The sequence below is a fragment of the Bombina bombina genome, chromosome 3 (genome assembly GCF_027579735.1).
Source record: "Bombina bombina isolate aBomBom1 chromosome 3, aBomBom1.pri, whole genome shotgun sequence".
NCBI classification, from domain to species: Eukaryota; Metazoa; Chordata; class Amphibia; order Anura; family Bombinatoridae; genus Bombina; species Bombina bombina.
The window spans coordinates 991,809,794-991,823,672 of record NC_069501.1 but is presented as its reverse complement, the minus strand read 5'-3'; the positions used below and the strand labels follow the sequence as shown (position 1 = coordinate 991,823,672).

The 13,879-nt window shown below is 41.9% G+C and overlaps 1 protein-coding gene across 1 annotated transcript in view; it reads right to left on the bottom strand.

The window, feature by feature from the left end:
• The window catches only part of PAN2 (poly(A) specific ribonuclease subunit PAN2), a 616,232-nt gene that overhangs the window by 143,999 nt on the left and 458,354 nt on the right, over nt 1-13,879 (bottom strand). The window contains 1 exon segment of the mRNA XM_053705507.1: nt 1,801-1,948. Coding sequence (XP_053561482.1) covers nt 1,801-1,948 — 148 coding nt within the window.

Here is a 13,879-nt window from a genome sequence, read left to right as displayed (position 1 = left end):
AGCGTCAGCCTTGAATAAAAATTGCCCAAACATTGTGTGTCACCATGATCCCCCAGCGCTTCTAGTCCTTCTAAGTCGCCCTAGACTGTCTGGGAAAAAAACATATGTAATATGACTGTTCTCAATCCTTGTACTAGTGAGAATCTGCATAACGCCACAGATAAAAACAATATGACAGTTATTAATCTCTTAGTATTAGTGAGATCTGTATACTGCCCAAATTAAGCCTTAAGTCTGTGTTTGATAGAAAACAAGGTCTTAGCACAGTCACTTCTGAGATAGTTGCAGAGCCCCATAAAGAAAAGACTGCACTTACATTCATGTTGAGAAACAACATGAGAAATCAGTGTCAAGAGGCCTCTTCTCCCTCCTGAGGTCCTGTGAAGACAGATAGGCCTTAGTTAATTCTCTAAGACCAATACTGAGGAGCAGTATAATGATGGGAGGCACAGTGCAGGATAAAACCTCACCAGTTCCCATCATCATAACTTCCAGAAACTGCTCCTAAAGAAAAATAGTACACATCAGCACCATTTAAAAATAAAAAAAAACTCTTAATTGAAGAATCAGAGAATGACTGGAGGGGGAGGGAAGGGAGGGGCTATATATACAGCTTTGCTGTGGAGCTCTTTGTCTCCTGCTGACCAGGAGGCGATATCCCCCATAAGTAAGGATGAAATCCGTGGACTCGTCATATCTTGTAAAAGAAAAATGTCCCTGCAGTGATTCAGCTGAAAAAGTGCCACATTTTTCCCTGCTATATAGAAAAATAAAACTGGCACTTCACTAAATATTTATCTGTCCGGCTGTAGGACAGCTCACCTGGTTTGAGAGGATGCCATCCCTCACATGGACCTGTGGAAATACAGAAAGACTGAATAAACTTACTCAGGCTATCTAAATAGGGCAGCAAAATGTTTTGGGAAAAACACAGTGAGGATTGTACACCACAAGTTCCCAATTGCTTAAAAGCCACCATTGCCCTACTGAAGAGACTGACATGGGCTAAGGCTAGACCCTGTAGAAAGATCAGAGCAAACCTACTCTGCTTTAAAATAAAAAAAATCTTGATTGTAGATCAGACACCAAAACTTCACCTCCTCCTTGCACCGCAGGCAAAGAGAATGACTGGAGGTTATGGGTAAAGGAAGTGACATATATAGCAGCTTTGCTGTGGTGCTCTTTGCCTCCTCCTGCTGGCCAGGAGTGATATTCCCACTAGTAATTGACGATTCCGTGGACTCACCATATCTTAGGAAAGAAATATATTATTTTCATGTTTTCATCTACTTAACTGCAAATGGCTCTATTAGATGGTGCTATGAGCAACTGTATTGTGTAATGTATTTTTGATGTGTTTTGTGACACTTTTTAGTTTCGGGAAACCGTTAACCAGAGCTCTGAGGTTGCGGTAATCATTCTAGCGTAAATTGCGATTAAGCAATCGTTTTTACTTTCAACTCGTAATAACAGTGGTAAGCCCGACAAACCCCTCATCGATCGCGCCACTCGTAATCTGGCCCTTAAGAATTTTTTTTTTTACAAGAAGAAGCTTTCTTTACAAGAAGAAGAAAATGAAGAGGGATCAGAGGTTATATTGTTAGAGCTCAAATTATTTTGTTGGAGTGACTGTGTGCGTTAAGTGCAGGGTTCCTTTAATTTAAATTGGAAACAAACTTTCAAACCATGAAAGAGGAATTGCGGACATTCTTGTAAAGAACATAATGAAATTAAACATTCTTACATTTCTAAACTTCCCCAAGTATTAAAAATTCTTTATTCCCAGATTTCACCACTCACCTCTTCATCTTCTGCGCAATTCAGAACCTGTAGTTCTTTGTTCTTTGAAAGCTTCATCTTTAAGGAATATGGTACCCAGACATTGCGGAGATCTTCCACAGATGGAGCCAATGGTGGTGGAACAGACTCTGAATTATTGAGGTCATCCCTGACAAGACAACAAGCAAAGCAGAGGAGCGAAGGCTGAATATTTAGACTTTATATGGTCAATAAATACAATTAGTATTGCCCACCTTATTTAAAAGTGCTGCTAAATTCAGAATCACTGGGCATAGTATAATTGATGAATAATTCATTTGGAATGCAGGTCAAAATTGTTTCAATTCTATTAGAAAAAAACAAATTATGCTTACCTGATAATTTTCTTTTCTTCTGACTGGAAGAGTCCACAGCTGCATTCATTACTTTTGGGCATTACAGAACCTGGCCACCAGGAGGAGGCAAAGACACCGCAGCCAAAGGCTTAAATACCTTCCCCACTTCCCTCATCCCCCAGTCATTCTGCCAAGGGAACAAGGAATAGTAGGAGAAATATCAGGGTGGAAAAAGGTGCCAGAAGAACCAAAAACTTCTGCCGCCACATAGACAAAATGAGGGCGGAGCTGTGGACTCTTCCTGTCAGAAGAAAAGAAAATTATCAGGTAAGCATAATTTGTGTTTTCCTTCTTAAAAAAAAACAACGGGAAGAGTCCACAGCTGCATTCATTACTTTTCGGAAACTAATACCAAAGTTAGAGGACACTGAATGCAAACAAAGGGTGGGAACAAAAAGGCGGCCCCTTCGAAAGGCACCCTAGCCTGAAATTACCTGACACCCTATAAATATATTAACACAGGTAAAAACCCGACACAGGTAAAAACCCGAAGCCCAGGTAACTGCACATCAGTTACACAACCAGCAAAGCCGAGCTAGAGACCACTCAGTGCCAGAGTCCATCGAGCACAGACTCCAAGGAGTCAGCCCCGTGGCTCTCTACTCCCATAAAGAGTACTCGGCCAAAAAACAAGGACCTTTACCTGCCCCAAGAGGAAGAACAGAGTCCCAGAAGAAATCCAAAAGATCACTCCACACTGCTCAACCAACATAAAACAACCCAAGGTTGTCCTACGATAGTAGCGCCCAGGGAGACGAACTCCCTAAAAGCACAAGGACCAAAAAACAAAAAAAAAAATATTCATACACAGGGAAACGCGGCTCAAAGAGGACTCGAGGGTCACACACATCACTGATACAGTACTATACCATAAGATACACCAGAAAACCGTGAGTTCTCTATTGCCTCGTATAAAGTCGAAACCTGCAGGCTAGGCAAACATATCAGACATAGGATAACTATCCCAGCAGCTAGCAAAGAGCTCTCCACGAGAACACCAAACCGTCTGAACAGGAACTCACAATGACCAGCTTCCAGGTAGGAAAGCGGACTCCGCCATTGTGGAACCCAAACCACCAAGAGGCGTTTGTTAAAGCATGCTAGCACACATTGAAGGCACAAATAACTACAGATCTACAGATGGTTTCAAACCTTCCAAAAACTCAACAGCCCTAAGATACAGGGCTCCAAGGAGCGTCCCCTCCCAGCACCATACGCCGATTTAAAAAAAAAAAAAAAAAAAAAAAAAAAAGGGAAAACATCAAAACTCCTCCCACCAAAGGGGAGGGCAGTCTCAAGAAGAAAACCGTCAATGTATAGAGCAACCGATCCCCGACCTTCCCTCCAGGGTAATCAGCAGAACACTCAAGGCCCCATCCCTCACACCAGGAGAGGGGAAACAGCCAGATAAACTAACCTACCATATAGGCAAAACCCCTCGGCCAATATGGCCAACTCAATGGAGAGGACACCTGGAGTCCACAGGAACATCAAATGTGCCAAAATACCAGTAGGGATTTGTCAGAGAGACCTAGAACCTAAGCCTCAGGCAGATAGGAATCGCCCATGAAGATATAACCCCGCCCCCTTCGAAGGGGCACTCGGGAGCAGAACACCTAAGGCGAGACCAAACCGTCCACTACTGGTTCAGGGAGGGACACAGTCCTAGGTTAGAGTCTTCAAAAATCGGAATCTAACTTCCTGAGGAACACTAAGCAGCCTCCTATCATTAGGAGCGCACCATCTTAAGTCCATAGACGTGGTGACCTACCAACAGTCTCAAACCCAAGAGTCTGAAAGAGCTCCTGACCAGTTTAAGATGTGGCACCCAGAGGTCCTGGGTCGCAATAAAATCACGAAGACAAGCTTAACCATGTGATACACATGCCGGCAAGGAAACAACAGCATCCGAAGATAGATGAGAATCCTGGACCTTCTGCTTGCCATCTCAGTGAGCCTACACAACCACTAAGCCCGAACGGAGCATAGAGGATAAATGGTCATCCACCTGACCCCAGAAGGGCGACCGCCTGTAACCGACCACAGTCTTTTGTTGATAAGCCCCAAGGCTAGATTTGCAACGAGATCGCAGATAACAACCGAGCATCGAAGACCATGGTCAGACCATGGGTAGATCCCATATGAGAGAGACAACAGCCTCTAGAAATCCTTGCAGGGTCGATCTTCCAAAAAAACAAAACAAAACAAAAACAAACAAACCGATTAACAGGGTAGAGCTGGAAGCCTCACAGCTCCCCACAGAAGACAGGAAAACCCCTGCACTCAACCTCCTAGAGTAATGCAACTATGAGCAAAAGAAGAAAGACATGCCCGTACTTCCAGATGACCCCCCACCCAACGCGGGAAGGAAAAAAGCTGTCACCGCAAAGCATGTTATCAGGTTAAAGAGTCAGAATCCGGAAGAACCTCAATTGAAGACGCAAATCGTTTACCACTTGGAAGACTAGACTACAGAGGTCAAACACATCTACCAACTCCAAAGGAATGGAAACTACGGTTCTGAGGCCCCAGGGAACTGTAAGAACCAAGATGACGTCTGCAAAAACAGATCCAGGCGAGTAGACAGAAATTTCAGCCAACATTAGATTGGCACTCACAACCCTCCATTCGGAGCATTGTATCCACTTGGCCTATTGATATGGACTCCGGCTCAGATCCTAATTCGAAGTATGAGGCCAAGTGACATTTAGAATCAGACAGGATTAAGTCGGCACCACGAGGGTGACATGAACCCAAGAACAGCAGAAAAGCGTCCGACCAGTACCTGCCTGGTATAAAGAGACTCCAGAACTGTCCAAGAAAATTTGACCTGAAGGTTCGATAAATTAACTCGAAAACATAATTCTGTTATTCAAAAGTGCGCAACTTCCGTGTAAGTGCCCACAAAATCACAAGTTTCGGTTCCAGAGAAGAACCTTCTTGAAAAACTGAATCTAACAGACATGAGCTTTAAGAAAAAGAAATTAAACACATCCATCTGGATCAAAAATAAAAGGAAGGCAGCACCCATCGGGTGAACACCCAAGGTGAATGAAAACGCCCACAGGACCAGACGATCAGAGGCCCCATTCACCCAAGCTCAGAACTGGAACCGAAACAAATAAAAAACGGGACATTAAGGAGATTGGCTTCATCCCCAAACGTCGCATCCAGTTTGCCATTCAGCATCTAAGGCCTCGGATCCCTCGGCCCACTAGGACTGGGATCCTCCAACATCGCCAAAACGTGCCCTAAAAGAAAACTAAGACGTGCAACCCTATAACGGAAGGCAAAATCATCCCTCGTAGGATCAACGAAAGACCCTGAGGTTGGGGCCAACGCTTCCCCAGGAGGCCGAACTGAATCAGGCGATCCCACGCCCAACGGACCCTGGTTAACAGAACACGGACAGTATTTTAGAAATATTTTACTTGGGAGATATAAATGAGTCAGTGTCATAGAAATGGCCATGCGGAACTGTACCGTAACCTCTGGAGGAAACAAGCCACCCTCCCGAGGAGTAAAGGCCATAGGGACACCTGCTTGCGTAGCCGAGAAAGGGTCTGGGGCACACGCCTCACGGGACATGGCAACCTCGGAGGTAGATGGCTCAACACACTTTAAGCTCCCTGAGTCGGTAAGGTCTTACATAAATTATGTTTTCTTTCATGTAATTGGCAAGAGTCCATGAGCTAGTGACGTATGGGATAGCAGATACCCAAGATGTGGAACTTCCACGCAAGAGTCACTAGAGAGGGAGGGATTAAATAAAGACAGCCAATTCCGCTGAAAAAATAATCCACAACCCAAATCAAAAAGTTTTAATCTTATAATGAAAAAAACTGAAATTATAAGCAGAAGAATCGAACTGAAACAGCTGCCTGAAGTACTTTTCTACCAAAAACTGCTTCAGAAGAAGAAAAAAACATCAAAATGGTAGAATTTAGTAATAGTATGCAAACAAGACCAAGTTGCTGCTTTGCAAATATGATCAACAGAAGCTTCATTCTTAAAAGCCCAGGAAGTAGAAACTGACATAGTAGAATGAGCCGTAATCCTTTGAGGCAGGGATTTACCCGACTCCACATAAGCATAATGAATCAAAGACTTTAACCAAGATGCCAAAGAAATGACAGAAGCCTTCTGACCTTTCCTAGAACCAGAAAAGATAACAAATAGACTAGATGTCTTCCTGAAATCTTTAGTAGCTTCAACATAATATTTCAAAGCTCTTACTACATCCAAAGAATGTAAAGATCTCTCCAGAGAATTCTTAGGATTAAGAAACAAAGAAGGGACAACAATTTCTCTACTAATGTGGTTTGAATTCACAACTTTAGGTAAAAAATTAAATGAAGTCCGCAACACCGCCTTATCCTGATGAAAAAAACAGAAAAGGAGATTCACAAGAAAGAGCAGATAACTCAGAAACTCTTCTAGCAGAAGAGATGGCCAAAAGGAATAAAACTTTCCAAGAAAGTAATTTAATATCCAGAGAATGCATAGGTTCAAACGGAGGAGCCTGTAAAGCCCTCAGAACCAAATTAAGACTCCAAGGAGGAGAGATTGACTTAATGACAGGCTTTACACGAACCAAAGCCTGTACAAAACAATGAATATCAGGATGATTAGCAATCTTTCTGTGAAAAAAGTACAGAAAGAGCAGAGATTTGTCCTTTCAAGGAACTTGCAGACAAACCTTTTTCCAAACCATCCTGAAGAAACTGTAAAATTCTAGGAATTCTAAAAGAATGCCAAAAGAATTTATATGAAGAACACCAAGAAATTTAAGTCTTCCAAACTCGGTAATAGATCTTTCTTGACACAGATTTACGAGCCTGTAACATAGTATTAATCACTGAATCAGAGAAACCTCTATGACTAAGTATTAAGCGTTCAATCCCCATACCTTCAAATTTAATGATTTGAGATCCTGATGGAAAAATGGGCCTTGAGATAGAAGGTCTGGCCTTAACGGAAGTGTCCAAGGTTGGCAACTGGCCATCCGAACGAGATCCGCATACCAAAACCTGTGTGGCCATGCTGGAGCCACCAGCAGTACAAACGAACGCTCCATTAGGATTTTGGAAATCACTTTTGGAAGAAGAACTAGAGGCGGAAAGATATAAGCAGGTTGATAATTCCAAGGAACTGACAACGCGTCCGCTTCCGCCTGAGGATCCCTGGCTCTGGACAGATACCTGGGAAGTTTCTTGTTTAGATGAGATGCCATCAGATCTATTTCTGGAAGTCCCCAGATTTGAACAATCTGAAGAAATACCTCTGGGTGAAGAGACCATTCGCCCAGATGTAACGTCTGGCGACAGATAATCCGCTTCCCAATTGTCTATACCTGGGATGTGAACCGCAGAAATTAGACAGGAGCTGGATTCCGCCCATACAAGTATCCGAGATACTTCTTTCATAGCCTGAGGACTGTGAGTCCCCCCTTGATGATTGACATATGCCACGGTTGTGACACTGTCTGAAAACAAACGATTCTCTCTTCAGAAGAGGCCAGAACTGAAGAGCTCTGAAAATCTCACGGAGTTCCAAAATGTTGATTGGTAATCTCGCCTCCTGAGATTCCCAAACCCCCTGCGCTGTCAGAGATCCCCATACAGCTCCCCAACCTGAAAGACTCGCATCTGTTGAGATCACAGTCCAGGTTGGACGAACAAAAGAGGCCCCTTGAATTAAACGATGGTGATCCAACCACCAAGTCAGAGAAGATTGAACATTGGGATTTAAGGATATTAATTGTGATATCTTTGTATAATCCCTGCACCATTGGTTCAGCATACAAAGCTGGAGAGGTCTCATGTGAAAACGAGAAAAAGGGATCGTGTCCGATGCAGCAGTCATGAGACCTAGAATTTCCATGCACAAAGCTACCAAAGGGAATGATTGAGACTGAAGGTTTCGACAAGCTGAAACTAATTTCAGACGTCTCTTTTCTGTTAGAGACAAAGTCATGGACACTGAATCTGAGGAACACTTGTCTGAAGAATCAAGGAACTCTTTGGTAAATTGATCCTCCAACCATGTCTTTGAAGAAACAACACAAGTTGATTCGTATGAGATTCTGCAGAATGTAAAGACTGAGCAAGTACCAAGATATCGTCCAAATAAGGAAATACCGCAATACCCTGTTCTCTGATTACAGAGAGAAGGGCACCGAGAACTTTTGAAAAGATCCTTGGAGCTGTTACTAGGCCAAACGGAAGAGCAACAAACTGGTAATGGCAGTCTAGAAAAGAGAATCTCAGAAACTGATAGTGATCTGGATGGATAGGAATATGAAGATATGCATCCTGTAAGTCTATTGTAGACATATAATGCCCTTGCTGAACAAAAAGGCAGAATAGTCCTTATAGTCACCATTTTGAATGTTGGTATCCTTACATAACGATTCAATATTTTTAGATCCAGAACTGATCTGAAGGAATTCTCCTTCTTTGGTACAATGAACAGATTTGAGTAAAACCCCAGACCCCGTTCCAGAACTGGAACTGGCACAATTACCCCAGCCGACTCTAGGTCTGAAACACATTTCAGAAACGCCTGAGCTTTTACTGGGTTCACTGGAATGCGTGAGAGAAACAATCTCCTCACAGACGGTCTTATCTTGAAACCTAGTCTGTACCCTTGTGAAACAATGTTCTGAATGCAAGGACACGGAATCGAATTGATCCAAACATCTTTGAAAAATCGTAACCTGCCCCCTACCAGCTGTGCTGGAATGAGGGCCGCACCTTCATGCGGATTTGGGCGCTGGTTTTGACTTTCTAAAAGGCTTGGATTTATTCCAGACTGGAGAAGGTTTCCAAACGGAAACTGTTCCTTTAGGGGAAAGGTCAGGCTTTTGTTCCTTATTCTGATGAAAGGAACGAAAACGATTAGCAGCCCTATATTTACCTTTCGATTTTTTGTCCTGAGGCAAAAAGGCTCCCATCCCCCCAATAACAGTTGAAATTATTGAATCTAACTGTGAGAACCAAATAATTTATTACCTTGGAAAGTAAGAGAAAGCAACGTTGACTTAGAAGTCATATCTGCATTCCAAGACTTAAGCCATAAAGCTCTTCTAGCTAAAATAGCTAAAGACATATACCTGACATCAATTCTAATGATATCAAAAATGGCATCACAAATTAAGTTATTAGCATGTTGAAGAAGTTTAACAATGCTATAAGCATTATGGTCTGACACTTGTTGCGCTAACGCCTCCAACCAGAAGGTGGAAGCTGCAGCAACATCAGCCAAAGAAATAGCAGGTCTAAGAAGATTACCTGAACATAAATAAGCCTTCCTTAGAAAGGATTCAAGCTTCCTATCTAAAAGATCCTTAAAAGAAGTACTATCTGCCGTAGGAATAGTAGTACGTTTAGCAAGAGTAGAGATAGCCCCATCAACTTTGGGGATTTTTCCCCCAAAACTCTAATCTATCAGATGGCAAAGGGTACAATGAAGTACCCGGACTATTCCCTAGAAATTACTTCTGAAATAGCATCAGGAACTGGAAAAACTTCTGCAATAACTACGGCCTAGATTTGGAGTTTGGCGGTAGCCGTGAAAACCAGCGTTAGAGGCTCCTAACGCTGGTTTTAGGCTACCTCCGGTATTTGGAGTCACTCAAAAAAGGGTCTAACGCTCACTTTTCAGCCGCGACTTTTCCATACCGCAGATCCCCTTACGTCAATTGCGTATCCTATCTTTTCAATGGGATTTTTCTAACTCCGGTATTTAGAGTCGTGTCTGAAGTGAGCGTTAGAAATCTAACGACCAAACTCCAGCCGCAGAAAAAAGTCAGTAGTTAAGAGCTTTCTGGGCTAACGCCGGTTCATAAAGCTCTTAACTACTGTGCTCTAAAGTACACTAACACCCATAAACTACCTATGTACCCCTAAACCGAGGTCCCCCCACATCGCCGCCACTCGATTAAATATTTTTAACCCCTAATCTGCCGACCGCCACCTACGTTATACTTATGTACCCCTAATCTGCTGCCCCTAACACCGCCGACCCCTGTATTATATTTATTAACCCCTAACCTGCCCCTCACAATGTCGCCGCCAGCTACCTAAAATAATTAACCCCTAATCTGCCGACCGCAAAGCGCCGCCACCTACATTATAGCTATGTACCCCTAATCTGCTGCCCCTAACACCGCCGACCCCTATATTATATTTATTAACCCCTAATCTGCCACCCTCAACGTCGCCTCCACCTCCCTACACTTATTAACCCCTAATCTGCCGACCGGACCTGAGCGATACTATAAAAGTTATTAACCCCTAATCCGCCTCACTAACCCTATAATAAATAGTATTAACCCCTAATCTGCCCTCCCTAACATCGCCGACACCTAACTTCAATTATTAACCCCTAATCTGCCGACCGGAGCTCACCGCTATTCTAATAAATGTATTAACCCCTAAAGCCAAGTCTAACCCTAACACTAACACCCCCCTAAGTTAAATATAATTTAAATCTAACTAAATTAATTAACTCTTCTTAAATAAATTATTCCTATTTAAAGCTAAATACTTACCTGTAAAATAAATCCTAATATAGCTACAATATAAATTAAAATTATATTATAGCTATTTTAGGATTAATATTTATTTTACAGGTAACTTTGTATTTATTTTAACCAGGTACAATAGCTATTAAATAGTTAAGAACTATTTAATAGCTAAAAAAGTTAAAATAATTACAAATTTACCTGTAAAATAAAGCCTAACCAAAGTTACAATTAAACCTAACACTACACTATCAATAAATAAATTAAATACAATTCCTACAAATAACTACAATGAAATAAACTAACTAAAGTACAAAAAATAAAAAAGAACTAAGTTACAAAAAATAAACAAATATTTACAAACATAATAAAAATATTACAACAATTTTAAACTAATTACACCTACTCTAAGCCCCCTAATAAAATAACAAAGCCCCCCAAAATAAAAAAAATGCCCTACCCTATTCTAAATTACTAAAGTTCAAAGCTCTTTTACCTTACCAGCCCTGAACAGGGCCCTTTGCGGGGCATGCCCCAAGAAGTTCAGCTCTTTTGCCTGTAAAAAAAAAACATACAATACCCCCCCCCCAACATTACAACCCACCACCCACATACCCCTAATCTAACCCAAACCCCCCTTAAATAAACCTAACACTAAGCCCCTGAAGATCTTCCTACCTTATCTTCACCATACCAGGTTCACCGATCCGTCCTGAAGAGCTCCTCCGATGTCCTGATCCAAGCCCAAGCGGGGGGCTGAAGAGGTCCATGATCCGGCTGAAGTCTTTATCCAAGCGGGAGCTGAAGAGGTCCATGATACGGATGAAGTCTTCATCCAAGCGGGAGCTGAAGAGGTCCATGATCCGAATGAAGTCTTCTATCAACGGCATCTTCAATCTTCTTTCTTCGGGAGCCATCATCTTCCATCCGACACGGAACATCCTTTTCTCCCAACGCCTACTAGCCGAATGACGGTTCCTTTAAATGACGTCATCCAAGATGGCGTCCCTCGAATTCCAATTGGCTGATAGGATTCTATCAGCCAATCGGAATTAAGGTAGGAATATTCTGATTGGCTGATGGAATCAGCCAATCAGAATCAAGTTCATTCCGATTGGCTGATTCGATCAGCCAATCAGATTGAGCTCGCATTCTATTGGCTGTTCCAATCAGCCAATAGAATGCGAGCTCAATCTGATTGGATCAGCCAATCGGATTGAACTTGATTCTGAGTGTTAGGTGCAGACGTAGGAAGTGTTTCCCCATAGCAAACAATGGGGCTGCGTTAGGAGCTGAACGCGGCTTTTTTGCAGGTGTTAGGTTTTTTTTCAGCTCAAACAGCCCCATTGTTTCCTATGGGGGAATTGTGCACGAGCACGTTTTTGAGGCTGGCCGCGTCCGTAAGCAACTCTGGTATCGAGAGTTGCAGTTGCGTTAAATATGCTCTACACTCCTTTTTTGGAGCCTAACGCTGACATTATATGGACTCTCAATACCAGAGTTATTTTAAAGGTGCGGCCAGAAAAAAGCCAGCGTTAGCTACGCGGGTCGTTACCGACAAAACTCTAAATCTAGCCGTACATGAGGTTTAAAAACTGAATTTAAACGCTTATTAGTTTTAATATCAAGAGGACTAGACTCCTCCATATCTAATGCAATCAACACTTCTTTAAGTAAAGAACGAATAAACTCCATTTTAAACAAATATGAAGATTTATCAGTGTCAATATCTGAGGCAGCATCTTCTGAACCAGATAGATCCTCATCAGAAATAGATAAGTCAGAATGATGGTGGTCATTTAAAAATTCATCTTAAATATGATAAGTTTTAAAAGACCTCTTACGTTTACTAGAAGGGGGAATAACAGACAGAGCCTTCCGAATAGAATTAGAAACAAATTCTTTTACATTAACAGGAACATCCTGAACATTAGATGTTGAAGGAACAACAGGTAATGGATTATTACTAATGGAAATATGATCAGCGTTTGATAGTTTATCATGACAACTAACACAAACTACAGCCGGAGGAACAGTTACCAAAAGTTTACAACAAATGCACTTAGCTTTGGTAGAACCGACATCAGGCAGCGTCTTTCCAGAAGTAGATTCTGATCCAGGGTCAGGTAGTGACATCTTGCAATATGTAATAGAAAAAACAACATATAAAGCAAAATTATCAAATTCCTTAAATGGCAGTTTCAGGAATGGGAAAGAATGCAATGCAAAACAAAACAAGCCTCTAGAAACCAGAAGCAACTAAAAAGTGAGACTGAAATAATGTGAAAAAAATTGGCGCCAAGTATGACGCCCACATTTTTGGCGCCAAGTATAACGTCCACATTTTTTGGCGCCAAAAATGACGCCCATGTTTTTTGGCGCCAAAAATGACGCCCATGTTTTTTGGCGCCAAAAACGTCCGCAACACACATACGTCAAAAATGAAATCACGTGAGAACTTCCGGCGTCAACTATGACGCCGGAAATGACAATTTTTGCGCCAAAAAAGAATGACGCAATAAATTGAAGCATTTTCTGCACCCGCGAGCCTAACAGCCCGCAATTTAGAAAAAAAGTCAATTGAAAATTTTAAGGTAAGAAAAAATATAATTCATATGCATTTTCCCAAAAAAATTAAACTGACAGTCTGAAAGAAGGAATACTAATTATCCTGAATCATGGCAAATATAAGTTTAACACATATATTTAGAACTTTACATATAAAGTGCCCAACCATAGCTTAGAGTGTAATGAATAGAAATAAGACTTACTTACGCTAAGACACTCATCTACATAAAGTAGATAGCCAAACCAGTACTGAAACGAGAATCAGTAGAGGTAATGGTATATAAGAGTATATCGTCGATCTGAAAAGGGAGGTAGGAGAAGAAATCTCTACGACCGATAGGCAATACTCTCTTCACATCCCTCTGACATTCACTGCACTCAGAGGAAAACCGGGCTTCAGCCTGCTGCGAAGCGCATATCAAAGTAGAAATCTAGCACAAACTTACTTCACCACCTCCATGGGAGGCAAAGTTTGTAAAACTGAATTGTGGGTGTGGTGAGGGGTGTATTTATAGGCATTGAGGTTTGGGAAACTTTGCCCCTCCTGGTAGGAATGTATATCCCATACGTCACTAGCTCATGGACTCTTGCTAATTACATGAAAGAAATG